Source organism: Rhamphochromis longiceps, linkage group LG11, assembly GCF_057381845.1.
Source record: "Rhamphochromis longiceps isolate RC_006_pf linkage group LG11, R_longiceps_female_GT1.1, whole genome shotgun sequence".
Classification (NCBI taxonomy): Eukaryota; Metazoa; Chordata; class Actinopteri; order Cichliformes; family Cichlidae; genus Rhamphochromis; species Rhamphochromis longiceps.
In genome coordinates, this window is record NC_140567.1 from 23984520 (window position 1) to 23999869 (window position 15350).

The following is a 15350-nucleotide window of genomic DNA, read 5'->3' on the forward strand; positions in this document are numbered from 1 at the left end:
ACATATGTATATATACACACACACACACATATATATATAAATTACATATATATGTATATATATATATGCATTCCCAAACAACCCGACTCCGAGAAGACCGAACCCCGGCGCGATAGGGGCCGCCTCCGGCCTCACACCTTCCGTGGGGTGGGGCCTCGATCAGAAGGACTTGGGCCCCCGATCGGCAATGGCCGAAGCGGTCTTCCATACACCACATTTCCCACGCCCACCTGTCAGACGGGGATTCGGCGATGTGGTTCCCAGGCAGGCACCACACGTCGCACCGGGCACCCCGGGCAGTCTGCGCTTGGGGCGACGAAGGCAGTGCCCGAAGGCCACCTGTGACTGCCCCAGCTGCGGAGACTCAGACGGATGCAGAAATAATAATAAATAAATAATGTGTGCAGTTATAACATAAAACACTAAGGTTGACAAAGCGATGTACATATTTTTTAATGTTAATCCAGCAGGTTATTTTTTTCAGTGTAGACAGTACAAATGCCTAATCTGTCAAAAAATGTGGCAACATTTTCTAAATAACTATATATTTTTTTTCATCCAGTGTGAAGTCCTGGCCTACAATCTTGATTATTCAAGAAAACGTTAAATCTGATCATGGTTGCTTGGTAATTAATAATTAATTAAGGTGGTATAAAAAAAATTGTAGATCATCTGTATGTCACATTATGGCAAATGCACAAACTCCTTTTCAAAAAGAACTTGTGATGCCAGCATGCTTTTTAACAAAACACCTCATAACGACTCATAAACATTTTGGACATAAAAATTCACAAAGCTAATCAAGCATGTTTAAACTTTGGTATACAAGGAAGAACCTAGACTAGTTATTTACAGTATCTATATAAATACTGCAAAACAGTTCTTGAACAGATTGATTTGGACTGACCTCTCAGGTAAGCACTGTTTAATTACAAAATAAAGAATAGAATAGAATAAATAGTTCAGATCTTTGTTGTAAGCTAATAAATGCTAAAAATAAATAAATAATGAGGTAATATGAACAGCACCTACAGATGTTTTTGATCTAAAAGCTGGTGCATTCACAAATTAGAAGTATCAAACTTAGAACTTGGTAAGGACACCGTCTGAAAGATGTTTTCAAAAGTTAAAAAAAACATCTTGAACGTATTTATAAATGTAAGATTTCTTAACAGTGTAATTGACAGAAGAATTGAAGTACACAGCTCTATATTAGTTTTTTACTCTAGCTGTCACAAATACTGTTTCTTCATTCCTCATAATTCCCAGTTTTTAAGGATAAATTTACATACATAATAATATAAATAAATTCTCAGATTTATATCAGACCAGCTTTGATTGGAGTTTGTCCGCTGTTATGCAATCCATCAGATTAGGTTTCCATGTCATGATGAATGAGATCTGAAGGTAAAAGTGATCCAACCCTATACCTGATAAAGTGGCCATTGACTGTACATTCACGGAGTGAATTTCTTTAGTTTTACTCTGGACCTGTTTGGTTTGATTGCATAATTCCCAGAACTTCTGTATTTGTAGTTAGCTGGCAATTGTTCTGTAAAGGCAAAACATCAAAAAACAAAAAGGACAGCATTATAAATGTGTTCCCCAAAAATTTGTAATGTCTTTAAACAAAAGTAAAAACAAGAAGTCATTGAGAATTTGTCTTCTCAAGTATGAGACCGGTTGAGTCTGATTCTCTTTAAGAACATGAGGCATGTGTTCCTAGTAACTAGGTGACTTTCTGTCCTTCAGGATATCAGTAAACAGCCAGTTGTCTTCCTGAGGTGGTGTTGGTATGGGGCGGAGCTCAGCGTTGTTAAGTGGAACAGTGAAGGACTGAGCAACTCCTTCAAATGGTGTAAACTGTAGGTTATTTTCCCAGTTAACTTGCATACAGGTGCTCTCCTCCTGAGAACACTGGTACGCCTGAAGCTGTGCGATGTTGTAGTGGTGGTAGCTGACTGAGGAGGGGATCTGCTTCTGGTTGATGTCTGTGCTTTGACAGAGTTTAAAGGTGTTAAATTGTTCCTCTTCTGTGTATGCACTTTGTCTCAGGGTCACTGAGCTCCTGTGGTTACCCTGGAAGTGGTCTGAGGTCACTCCCTGGTCTGCATATGCATATTCATACCTACACTCACCTTCACAGTGGAGATCATCCACTTCGGTAAAGTTATGTGACTGGTCTCCAAATATATCATCATCATCACCATGGCATGCACAAATGCTTTCAAAATATGCCTCTATGTCAGTGCAATCCCCTAAGTCCTTATTGTCAATGGAAAATGGCTCCATTATGTCAGTCAGCTGACCCTCAGAGAAGTCGAAGTAGCTCTTCTGAGCCTGCGCGCAGCCCGCGAGGTCTGTGAACACTTGAACGGAGAAATCACAAGAGTCAAGAGACAATGGAGATAACTCTGGGGAGAAGGAGGGGGAGATGTCCACATTTTGGCCAAGCTGAATGAAGTCATTTGTAGTTGACTCTGTGTCTTCTTGGTGGTTGTCGGCTGGCTTCGACTGACTCTCGTTGTTAAAATAAAATAGCTCCGCCCCGTGGAACAAGTCAGAACTTCTTGGGGAGCTAATAGGTTTAATTTCCACCGGTTTATGACCTCTGCTTCCCTTTTCCTGCCTCCTCTTGCTGTGTTTGTTCGCTGCAGCTCTGCAGGTGGAGGACTGCGATATGGAGTGATGTTTCCAAAGATGCCCTGATTCAGTCTGCTTCCTTTTTGTATTTACTTGACTTGAGGAAATACTGATAGACTTTGAGGCACCATCTACACCTGTTTGAAGGCTGTTTTTATCGGCATCCTGTGGACCACCACTTTGAGATGGATTACCTGACTGGTCAGGTGAATCTGGCTTGTGTGATGACAGAGAGGACATGCCTTTGTCCTCATCCTTAAAATAAAGAGCATATGCCAACCGCTGGTTTGCTGCTTCAATATCTGCAAATTTTCTGTTGATAAGAAAAAAAGTGAATGAAACAATGAATTGGGACAACAGTGGAAAACTATTTCATGCTATTTTGGCTCTGCTAAACAATTTGCCAGTGGATTTTTTTAAATTCTTCTTTAAAGGGTTAAAATCCAAAATACTGTCATTAATATTTCATATTTATAATTCAGGCTGAAGTAATTTTAAAAGACTGTGTCATGTAAAGTAGAAAGAAAATATTACTATATAATAGTTTTTGGGAAGGTGGCATTTTTTGTTGTTAGGACCTCAAAAAAAAATCTGACACTGTAGAAAAAATAGAAATGCATGAAAATGAATGTCGCTGCTAATCGTTGGCCCATCTCAGGGCCTATTAAAAACAATGATCAAAGATACTAACCCCATGTTTGCCTACTGGTGGTGGTCAGAGGGCCCGGTGGCGCCAGTGTCCGGCAGCCTCGCCTCTGTCAGTGCAGCTGTGGCTACAATGTAGCTTGCCATCACCAGTGTGTGAATGTGTGTGTGAATGGGTGAATGACTGAATGTAGTGTAAAGCACTTTGGGGTCCTTAGGGACCAAGTAAAGCGCTATACAAATACAGGCCATTTGCCATTTTACTAAAAATCAATGGAGTTATGTAAACATACTGGCCTTCAAAAGCATAAAATCCCCAATCTATAATTAATATTCAATATTTACAGCTCAGGCTGAAGTATTTTTAAAAGAATAAGTGATTTAAAGTGGAAAAAAATATTATTACATAGTATTTTTACAGCAGTTTTGGGAAAGCTGCCATTTTTTGTTCTTAGGTTAAAAAGACTTTTTAAGTTAAGGATCCTCTAAGGCACAGGTGTCAAACTTAAAGGCCGGTGTCTTGAAATTTTTCTATGTATCCCTGCTGCAACACACCTGGACAAAATTGTAGATCATTATCAAAACTCTATGGAACGTAACTGCATGCTCAGGTGGCAATTCAGCTATTTTATTCATGTTACAGCTGTAAATGACCTCATTAATATTTTGTCAATATGGAGAGCAGACTTTATCACAGTAGATAATAATGTGTATGTGTTAGTCCCCATAGGGAAATTACTCCTCTGCATTTAACCCATTCACCCATTGAAGCAGTGGGCAGCCACCAATGCAGCGCCCGGGGAGCAGTGTGTAGGGATGGTACCTTGCTCAGGGGTACCTCAGGGTAGCTGTTCAGTGGAGTCGAACCCCCGACCCTCCGATCATGGGGCAACCACTCTACCTACTGAGCTATCCCTGCCCTTTTTTTTTAAAAATAATAATGTAATTAATTAATTAATAATTAATAATGTAATGTAATGTAATGTAATAATGTAAATGTCTTTCTGAAAGCGCTGTAACTAAGTTTAAGAATATAATCCACCCACTGTTATCATCTTCAATGCCGTGTACCAACATAGAGCATTAACTGCTGTATAATGCCCTCCGCTATCTTACTTTAATTGGTCACATGACTAAAATGTGTCATCGTTTTCGAAAAGGCTCCAGGTTTGCTGTCCACACTGCGATGCAAAAACTGCATTTTCATATGTATCTGCCTTGGAGAGCGTTTTCAAAACGCTGCATTTTCCTTGACTGAAAACACCGTCACAGCGTGGATGGAAGGCCAAAACCGAGAGAAAAAGATGTGTTTTCAAACAAAAACATATTAGTATGGACATGGCCTTACATGGGCAGCATGTTGGTGCAGCAGTCAGGATTGTTGCCTACTGGTTCAAACCCACCGGCCAGGTGGGGCCTTTCTATGTTCTCCCTGTCCAGGTTTTCACCAAATTCCTCCCACAGTCCAAAGAAATGCAAGTTAGGTTAATTTGTGATCCTAAATTGAGTGTGAAGTGTTAGCTTCATGATAGACAGGCGACCTGTCCAGTTGTGTTTGCGCTGCGACAGCTGGAATAGGCTCTAGTCTCCCCACAATGCCTGAACTAAGGATGAAGTTGGATGGATGATACTCTTGAGTAACGCCATCAACAGCTCAGAATCATGCAGGCCAATCTTTCTACCGTTTCAAACAAATTATTCTCTAATCTCAGGCCTCAATAAAATCTATAAACATTTCTAGGATATTAAACTGAGAATGGTTTTTCACTGTTAGCATGTATGTGTAAGTTAAACTATGAATCTTATCCGGTTTGAAATGATAAAAATCCTTCAAATGTTTTCTTAAAAACATTTTTAGAAAGAAGTCAACTTTTGCCAGTGTTGTGAGAACCTTCCCTGCCAGCTTGTTTTTTGAAGTCACATATGTTAGATTTTTATCAAATTACTCTCCTAACCTTCAGTGTGTATTTTCAAAATACTATTCCTTTAAAAATGAAATGTTATCTACCCTCCATCCTTGTTTTTTTTTTTATCATTTTAGGGGATTTAAGGAGTAATAAGTACACATTCATGTGAAAACCACGCAACACACTGAATGCTACATAACAATGTTTTTTGTATTTTTCCCCCTCTCATCATCTGGGAGCTCGCATTTTCTTACGCTCAGTTTCACTGGCAGGAAAAGGCTGTTCTACATTTTACTGCAAGTGTTTCACTGATGGTCAAACACACCTCTGAATCATGTTGTGCAGGAAGCGACGGTGGTTGACCTGCCGCTTGGATGGTCGGTTCTTCTTGGGTTTCTGCAGGGTCCTCATCATGTGACCTGCTGCTGAAGTTACAAAGGTGTACAGGTCACGACCCCAGGGGACCCCTCGCTCCAACCCAGGCTCAAGACTCGCAGAGATAGACGGTCGCATGCCTGAGAAACATACATTTAGTGGAGATTTAGGAGAGTCAGGAGTCACTGACTTAAAGTGGAATAAACGTCCATTTATATAACATAAATGCTCCAGCAGAGTCTTCTTGAGTTTAAAGGATGGAGAGCAGAACAGATCCTGATCAGAGGAGCTCAGACAGGTGCTAACCATAAAGGTGCTGTATACCCGTAAGGCAGGCAGAGCTCTGAAAGTAATCAGAGTAATCTTGAACTGAATCCTGCATTTCCTGACAGACGAGAAACAATGACAGAAGGAGTAAATTTCTCTTGTACTTAAATAAAATATAATCTGCCTTCACTATATCTAAAAGTATTTATTCTGCACAGGAAAAAAATTATCTTATTATTTCTCAAAATTAATATTACTGTTCTGAGGAACTGTGACATGAGGAGTAAATGGTCTGGTACTTGCACCTTTCTACTCAATTTTAGGATTTTTTTATTAAGATTATATGACTTATCCATTATAGTCTTATTTACCCAACTAACACATACACACACATTCGTACAGCACTTTTATCTCTGCCTTTGTGTTTTCTAACATTTACACTCAGCGTCTTGCTCAAGGATACTTTGACATGTACACTGGAATAGCTGGGGATCGTTAAACCGACTTTCTGATTGGTAGACAACACACCCTACTGCCTGAGCCATGCCTTAAAAAGTCAAAAGTCTAAAAGCCTGGCTGCCACAAATTTTAACCCCAACTATAACGCAAAAAACAAAGAAATGTGCCGTCAGACTAATTGCAGTGCATCTGTAAAGCAATAGAAGGGGAGTTAAAAGTTCAACACTTCGCTGTGAATTTATGTTTAGTACAAGTAAAGTACCCAAAAGTGTACATAGTCAATTTCCACTAACTAGGAAATCACTATAAAGAAATCAAGCCCCAATTCTCATAAGATGAACATATAGGAAGTGATCAGGATGAATGATTATTAAAAAAATTAAATGATTAAATGATGAGAAAAGACAAACTGCAGGCAAAAATCACCGATTAAGCAATAAGTGTTTATATAAACCTGTTTGTAAAGGCTGTAACTCATATTTATTATAACATAACAACAAAATGTCAAAAACGCTGTTACAGCTAATGTGTTGTACTGTGGAAACAGCAGATCTACATAACTTATAATTATATAAAAATATATAAAAATAACTGCAAAAGCCTGCTTACCGTTTTGTCTCCAGGTTTCTGTGTATCTCTCTACAAACTGCACTGAAGGCTGAGGAGGCGTGCTGCAGTAATTCAGCTGTTAATGCATGTGTGTGCATGTATTGTGGACCGATGTGTGCACAAATTAAGCTGAGTGACATCAGCGGTCAATGCAAATGCATTTTTCCCAGGCAGTCTTAAAGGAATCTGCTTTGACAAATTGATAACGGGAGAGGAAGTGAGACATGATGAGAGGGTCTGAAAAGAAAAGGGCAATTATCTGAGAAGTCAACCACTTGTAGAAGTGTGGGCACACGCCTCCATTGTGTGGCTTTCTGAAAGCAGCTTGTTAAATACTGCGAGACACTAACGCTTGAGTTCAGGGTTAACAAGCACTTAATTGACCAGTTTAAACTCTGGCCCTAATTATCACATTCTCAGTGGGAAGATCTAGGATGGTTGCTAGCTGCTTTTAATTGACCTTTACGATTCAAAAGGACACTTTCCAAGTTCAACATTTTGCATATCTATGGCAGCAGGTGTGTGGCTAGGCTTTATTTTATTTATTTATTTTACACAGATGTGAAAATACATTTAACTTTACAAAGTGATTTTAAGGTTACGATTATTAACTTTTCTCTTCTTTGCAGCTCACGTTATTGTTAATTTTCTAGATGTGAGCGCAACATGCAAATCCAACACAACACACAACAAAAATTCAAATAAGGAGTAGGAATTTGTCTGTCTACATTTGACATAGACAGTCAAGTTACTTTTTGGTATCTTTTACCTAAAAGTAACTTGGTAAAAAGTTGTCAACTTATTTCCCTTCCAGCCAAAAAACTGCCACATTCATTCTCAGAAATGAATTTCTTTTTTAGAGTCAGAATTGGTGTAAAGAACACGAAAGCATGGCTCCATCAAGCCTTTTATCAACAGTTTAGGATGGTCGTGATTGGGTTAAGGTGTGAGGAACTTCTTCAGCACACTATAGGCCTGTTAGTACCAATTAAGCATAATTTAAGCACCACATCTTACTTGAGCATTGTTGCTGGCGTGTCCATCTCTTTATAACCACAATGTGCCAATCTTCTGATAGACAACACACCATGTCACAAATTTCAAATCATCTCAAGCTGTTTTTTTTTTTTCATAAATAGTTCACTGTACTCCAATGGCCTCCACAGTCACCAGAATTCAATCCAGTTGCAGTTCCTCACATTTGGAGTGAGGCAGAATGGGAGACCCTGCAGCAGCTGTGTGATGCTGTTGTGTCAATATGGACCAAAAGTTTTGAGTGTGAGGTTTGTTCCCAGCACCTTGTTGAATCTCTGACATAAAAAAATGAAGCAATTCTGATAGTAAAAGGCGTCCAACCTGCTTTTCCTGAGGTGTACCTAACAAATTACTTTTACTTTATATTACTCAAGTGAAATATCCACCCAGCTTCTTAATCTGTACTGACAAGTTTGCAGATCTTTTGGCTTTTCACTAAATAAACCAAGAAAATGTGTTTAAGCATGTTAAACAAAACACATTTTAACCAATGACCTTCAGAGCTAAACGAGCAAAAACATTCAATATATACTAATACAGCACAAGTAAAAGCAAAAATCACCCAATGCAGGTGAGATCCTGATATGCAGAGGCAAAATTTAGGAGCAATTAATGCAATGGAATCGTCTCATTTATGCTTTCATTTGGCTGTTGGGACACAGAGTAACTACTCGGAAGATGTCAGTGATTTTGTGAGAATGTTCACAGTAAAAACAAAACAAAACACATAAGTGAGAGGTGCAAATTCATTCACTTACTTCAAAAGAAGCCATAAAATCTTGAAAATTGCTTCTATCCGATTTCGGCGCCTTTTCAAAGCCAAGCGGTTAACTCAGAGAAGGGAATCGCTGCTGCAGGAGTGGCATCTATTTATAGTGACACTACATGTGCTTCGGGCCCAAGGGTGCACAGCTCTGGTGTGGTTACAAGGAATAGCGTGGTAAGTCATAGTGTGTTAGAGATTAGAGATTTTCTTACCAGGATTTGCTTACATAGTGACATTACACGATGAGTGCAATGAGTACATTCAACCGTCGTTATCAAATCTGCATGCACATACATTCAGCTGTTTAAGCTTTACAGCATGAGTTTGTTAGTGTGTGTTCAGTCAAGTCTCACGCTTCACATGTTGTGCTTTCTCACAGTCCTCTCCAGGGGGATGATAAGGCTTTATCACACATGCCCTGCAACAGGAGCAGAACTTTGACCCTGTGAGATCTCGTCACGTGTAGATTTGCCTCTGCTGATGATCGTCTTTGTCCAGAGAAATGTAGTTTGTGTCTTTTTGGCTTTGGGGAGACTCAGAAGAGTGTGAGAGGAGCAACTCTGAAAGGTAAGTCTGGATATTTTAGGGGATCACTAATCATAGCCTGGCCCTTATGCTGCTGAATTTCCTCACCCACTGTTTTTCAACCTTCAGTGAACGGCTTTCCTAACTAAGGCAAATGTCGAATGACTTCAGCTTTAATGCTCTCTCTTATCAGATTCCTCACTATGAAGTGGGTCTGGGCTGTGTTCAAAGCTCACCCGTACATCAGTAACATCCTGGGATACACAGCCCTGTTCGCCTCTGCTGACCTCGTACAGCAGAGCGTGCTGGGTGAGAAACCAGCAACAGGATCCACATCGGAGGATTTAGTAGGAGTCGACTGGCATCAGATGGCTCGAGTGGCGACCGTCGGTTTTTGTTTCCACGCCAACTTCAACTATCACTGGCTCAGAGGGCTGGAGAAGATGCTGCCAGGAGGCGGAGTAAAGGCAGTAACTGGGAAGGTGGTGGTGGACCAGCTGATTGCGGCTCCTCTCACCATCAGTGCCTTTTACATTGGTATGTGATTCTAGTTTTGACTTTTACAGCTATTTGTGAACCTCCAGCAGGAGCCTGTGATCAATACCTGATGGCTGTGCATCATACAAGTTTGACATCTAAAGATGGCAGAGCTTTTGGAAGACTGGTTCCTAGACTCTGAGTTTTTAAAAAGCAACTAAAAACGTATATTTTCTTTATGTCTTTATGTTTTTACCCCATTGGATGTGTCACAATTTGTAATATTTATCTTGAAAGGTACTATATATATATATATATATATATATATATATATATATATATATATATATATATATATATATATATATATATATATATATATATATATTTTTTTTTATAAGTTTTTTGTGTAAAGAAAATCCCCATAATCTAAGACAGAGTTCAACCAGTCAGGCTTCAGATAGACATCTACATTGTTTTACTGTTTTATTGGATGTTTTTCACAGTCAGTATGAATCTGCTGACCATGCAACTGCACCATACCACTCTGAATTAATGGCAGCTATGTTCACTAGTCAACTTATTGGGTACAGGTCAGTAGTGAGTTGGGGTATCTATTGTCATAGTGTCAATTCAACAAGGTGCTGGAAACATTTCTCAGACATTTTGGTCCATATTGATACGATACCATCACACATGCTGCAAATTTTTCAGCTGCTCATCCATAATGAATCTCCCATTCCACTGCATCCCAAAGGTGTTTTATTGGAAGTCTGAGATCGCCATTTGAGTAATCTGTCATGGCCAAGAAATCAGTTTGAGATGATATGAGATTTGTGATATGTGTTATCCAGGAAGCAGCGATCAGAAGATGTGTACACTGTGGTTATAAAAGAGTGGACAACACTCAGGCAGGCTGTGGTGTTTAAATGATGCTCAGTTGGTACTAACAGGCCCAAAATGTGCCAAGAAAGAATCCCATTGTTACATCACCACTACCCTGAACCGTTTACACAATCCTTTCCAAGATTTCATGTTGCTTATGCCAAATTCTGACCCAACTAACCAAATGTCTCAGCAGAACTCAAGACTCATTAGACCAGGCACTGATTTTCTAATCTTGTATTGTCTAATTTTAGTGGCCCATGTGAACTGTAGCCTCAGCTTTCTGTTGTTAGCTGGCAGGAATGACACCTAGTGTGCTCTTCTACTGCTGCTGCTTCAGAGATGCTTTAAGTCACTATGCCCTTCCTGCAGTTTGTCCATCCTTCCAAGACCACTGATATCAACAAGGCATTTTCACTCTGTGAACTGGATATTTTCCCTTTTCAAGACCATAGTCAGCAGGTGTTACTGTTAGCATGCTAATTGGACTCTTTGGTCTACTCGGGTTTTCATAACAGCCTTCACCTATGAAAAAAACACCTATTAGATCACTGTATATTGTATATAAACTTAATTCATCTAAAGAAGCCTCCTAATTCTAAGAATACTAATATAACCGTACTGATGGCATCAATTTTTTATTACTAAACATGACTACTTCTGCTCATTACTGTTGTATTATTACAAGCTTTGTCCTCAGTTATGGATTACATGTGGACAAATCTCAAATGTTCGCATACTCTACTGATCTGCACAAACATTTTAGGTTACATCAATACATCTGAATTAATCAAACGATTTACCTTATAGTTATTACCAAGTAACACAAATCTACCCATGAATAATTGGGTAAAGAAAAGTGAGTTTTTAATGACCGATTGAAAAACAAAATCTGTCTACATTGTAGGTTTGAGTTTACTTGAACACAAAGATGACCCACTTGAAGACTGGAGGCAGAAATTTTGGACATCTTACAAGGTACGTATAAAGTCATTGTCTGTCTTTATTAAACTTCATGATGGCGATATGTTCCCAGATCTCCTGTAATAATCTCTCTCTCTCTCCCACTCTGTAGACTGGGGTAGTATTTTGGTCAACAATGCAGGTTTGCTCAACTCTTCTCTGCACACACAGACTGAGAGAACTACACTGATGACAGGCTTTCACAATCATGATATCCATTTTTCTTCTTTCCCATCACCTCAGGCAGTGAACTTTGCATTCGTCCCCCCTGTGGCTCGGACGGTGTTTCTGGGTGGTGTCGCCCTGGTTTTCACAATCTTCCTGTGTCACCTCAGACAGCAGCGACACCATGAACAGGAAAGAACCTGAGACTCTCCTCGTCACATCGAAGGCTTTAGTAAACTAACTAAAAACACAATTCCAAAAAAGCTGGGACACTGTGAGTAAAATCTGAATGCAGTGATTTATATACATCAGAAACCCATAAACCCCAGCAGCTGGTCTGTTCCCAGATGTTTACAGGCTGCTGTTAAACAAAGACGCGATGCTACATTGTAGTAAATATGGACTTATCCCAACTTTTTTGAGATGTGTTTCTGCCATCAGATTCAAAATGAGCTAATATTTTTCTTTAAACGTCACATGATACATTGTTTCAGTTTTTGACATGTTTTGTTCTATTGTGAATCAGAATCAGAATCAGAATACTTTATTCATCCCGAGGGAAATTAGGGGTTACAGCAGGCAGCACGCTAATGGCGCATGCGCACTCACAAAGGAACCTTCTGACCAACTTTACACAAACATCACATTGGGCAGACATGTCAGAAGGTAGGCTGATAGGAAAAAAACAACGAAAATACACTACATGAGGTAAGAGGAGGAGAAAAAAAACTCCACTCAGACTGAGCTCCTAGTGGGAGAACAGTTTGATAAAAGAAAAAACACCTCAGCACAAAAGCACATGACTATCAATACACCATAGAAACACGAGACAAGCAACAGGGTGGGTAAAGGGTAAGAGAGAGCCGGCGTAGACAGCGCATCCGGTCCTGCAGCATCTGTGCTGGTCCAGTTGACTGCTATCATCCCCGGTAGGGCACAAGCATCGAAGGCGTTGGAAAGGGAGGGGGATGAGTGAGTGCTTATCAGTGTAAGTGTGTGTGTGTGCGTGTCCATAGTTTAGCTGAGACAGTGTCCTTCGGCCTATCAGGCTAAGTAAACAGTCCTCCAGCCAATCCAGGTGTCCTTCATGGGGCGGGAAGAATAGTCATCACACAGTCGTTATCAGGGAGTTGTTTTGGTGGGCTCCAGCCTTGGGCCTGCAGCTGGGGCCGTGGTGTCCAAATGTTGAATATTGTTGATTTCTCCTTTGTGAGCAGCTCGAATTCTAGCACTCCGAGGCTGGTCTCTCGATCTCCCGAATAAAAGGTTAAGAGGATCTGGTGAAATCATTTGATTTAAACAGACTAAGAGAATACTGCAACCAAATGCGAGGAAAAAAATAAAATAATAGCTAAATAATAATAATAATAGCTAAAGCTACACTTTAGCTAGCAATGGCTCAGGGTCACTGTAGCCATTAATTTTACCTGAATCCTTTGCAAAAAATCTTTATAGATTTTGCATCATGGTACTGATCCAGAGTACTTCCCTTATTATTTATTCCTAGTGCTATAACAATAAAGTAATTAAAATAAAAAAAATAAAGCAAAAAATATAAAATAATGTACTTATGGGGATTCAATTTGTTTGACTATCCAGTCTATGCAGGCAGAAAGTTTGTTAAATGTTTAAACTCTAGAGAGACAATCATTTTGCTGCTGTAAAATCAGCACTTTGTCATATTTGAAATATAAATCCATATTTTTTAAAGTGTTTTTTCAGAATATCATAATTATAATAATTCATAATTATGTAGATATGCATATATTTCACAAAAAAATATCTAATAAGTTCTCCAGAAAGGCAGGAAAAGCCCTTGAACTTACTTTAAAACTAAATATGTTCCCTAAACGGTGGACAGACTTAGATCCCTGACATCCTTACCCAGCCAGCTAGCAGCTGTGACCAGCATTACTTGTGCAGTTAATAAAAGGACAGCTAATATTAGTTGCGCTGGTGCACACACGGCACGCCCATTTGTTTCAATTCGACACCTCGCTCTGCAGTCAAGGGCGATCATTGGTTAATAGTAGTCATGTGACTGATGCAAGTCAGATCCTTTTATTTAGCAAAACTGTGATTAATAGTTAAATATTATTGTTGAGGGGCGCAGGCAAGACCCCACACGCACACACACATAAAATAAATAAACAAAGATTTAAAAATTGCCTCAAAAAAAAAAAAGGGCAATTAGGGCACCAATCAGGAAAGGGGCAGGTGCTTTAAACTTCCTCCGTTTCATCCTCACTTCTCTCTTGGCTTTAGTTAGAAAAACCTGAGCAAACGCTCAGTCTTTAAAGAACTAGTTGTAGCAAAGCTGACAAGATGAAAAACAGGCACATTTCAGTCAATCGCATATTTTCCTTTCTCTCCCTCTCTGTCCTCCTCTCTCAGGTTCAAGGTTCTTTATTTGTCACATGCATAGCTATACAAGTATAACACACAGTGACATGTAGCCTGACACGCTCCTCGACATGTGCAAAAAAATTGCACATATATATATATATATATATATATATATATATATATATATATATATATATATATATATATACATTGGGTGAATGTGCAGTAGTAGCAGCAAGCAGGTGAATTATGTATATTAATATGAATAGACATCTGACTATTTTACAGGATAGACAATATAAACATATTTAAAATTAAAGGAATTGAAATGTACATTGTGCCTTGGTTTAGTGTCTGGAAGAGTCCTGTATCTTATACAAACCTTAAATGTTGTAGTGAATAAAAAAATAAATCAATTGAATACAGGCTGCTGTTGTGATTTGCTGTCATTGTAATCTGGAGCTTCACTGTTACAAACACTGAAGACAAATTCAAGCAGAAGATGAATAGAATTTTTAACAAACTAAAATAATTAAGTAGATCAGCTCCTTGGCCGCAACTCCCGATATACCAGCAGAGTGATTCAGAAAGTTAAAATGAACCGCTTAAATCGTTAGATTTAAGCTACAATAACTAAGTTTTTTGTTTAAGATAATCGACTATGTGTACGTTAGCATATGCTACTTCCGGTGCGGAAACTTGTGAGAAGCTTTGTTTCCGGTCCAAAACAAGTTAAGCAAATGAATGAATCAAGCGGCGATTTACATTTCTACAGATGTCTTGGGCATTTACCCAATATATCTGTAAATGATGTTCATCGACTTGTCGATGTTTTTCCCCCGCCTCAGGGCAAAAGAGAAAAGGGATTCAAATGTTATATTTCTCAGCTGTCCCTCCTTTATCGCGGGTGTTAGGTTCTAAAAATAACCAGCGATAGGTGAAATCAAGTGGCCAATTTTATTTTTTGACAGTGCAAAACGTTTCGTGGACATCGTGGACATACAGTACTGCACTTCAGAGTCACACTGCTATCAATCGATGCAGCGATTCTGTACTGTACAGGAGAGACGTCCCGGAGGAGATCGTCTGCAGCGATCAGGACGCAGGACACAATGTGACGTAAAAAAAAATAAGCATGCAAACTTGCACTAAAAAATCAGCGAAACAGCGAGGTGAAAGGTGAACCGCGTTATTAGCGAGGGACCACTGTAATTTTTAAGGTAAGTCACAACATACACTTCGTAAATACTAATGTATAGAAACCGTTACCAGCAATCATTCAT

At 39.3% G+C, this 15350-nt stretch overlaps 2 protein-coding genes across 3 annotated transcripts; one reads left to right on the forward strand and one right to left on the reverse strand.

The window, feature by feature from the left end:
• Window positions 1–1722: 1722 nt before the first annotated feature.
• Window positions 1723–5708, reverse strand: c16h19orf85 (chromosome 16 C19orf85 homolog). The gene is made up of 2 exons (XM_085421839.1): window positions 5521–5708; window positions 1723–2956 (listed from the first exon to the last, which is right to left on the reverse strand). The coding sequence occupies exons 1-2, from the start codon at window positions 5706–5708 to the stop codon at window positions 1723–1725; spliced, it is 1422 nt and encodes a 473-aa protein (XP_085277965.1).
• A 3125-nt stretch (window positions 5709–8833) lies between these two features.
• LOC146659180 (mpv17-like protein) lies at window positions 8834–14225 on the forward strand. Of its 2 annotated transcripts, XM_085423094.1 has the most exons (6): window positions 8834–8880; window positions 9086–9273; window positions 9425–9768; window positions 11501–11571; window positions 11669–11698; window positions 11800–14224. In XM_085423094.1, exons 3-6 carry the CDS (start codon window positions 9435–9437, stop codon window positions 11923–11925), a joined length of 561 nt encoding a protein of 186 aa, XP_085279220.1. In that variant the 5' UTR covers window positions 8834–8880; window positions 9086–9273; window positions 9425–9434; the 3' UTR covers window positions 11926–14224. The 2 variants fall into 2 exon arrangements, with proteins under 2 accessions (XP_085279220.1, XP_085279219.1); XM_085423093.1 differs by lacking the exons at window positions 8834–8880; window positions 9086–9273 and having other exon boundaries at window positions 9393–9768; window positions 11800–14225.
• The last annotated feature ends 1125 nt before the right edge of the window (window positions 14226–15350 follow it).

Coding starts and splice junctions, on each gene's coding strand:
- LOC146659180 (XM_085423093.1), top strand. CDS start 9,393: ATGACTTCAGCTTTAATGCTCTCTCTTATCAGATTCCTCACTATGAAG. Junction 9,769..11,500: donor CATCAGTGCCTTTTACATTG/GTATGTGATTCT, acceptor TCTACATTGTAG/GTTTGAGTTTACTTGAACAC. Junction 11,572..11,668: donor AATTTTGGACATCTTACAAG/GTACGTATAAAG, acceptor CCCACTCTGTAG/ACTGGGGTAGTATTTTGGTC.
- c16h19orf85 (XM_085421839.1), bottom strand. CDS start 5,708: ATGCGACCGTCTATCTCTGCGAGTCTTGAGCCTGGGTTGGAGCGAGGG. Junction 2,957..5,520: donor CTGCACAACATGATTCAGAG/GTGTGTTTGACC, acceptor TCTTATCAACAG/AAAATTTGCAGATATTGAAG.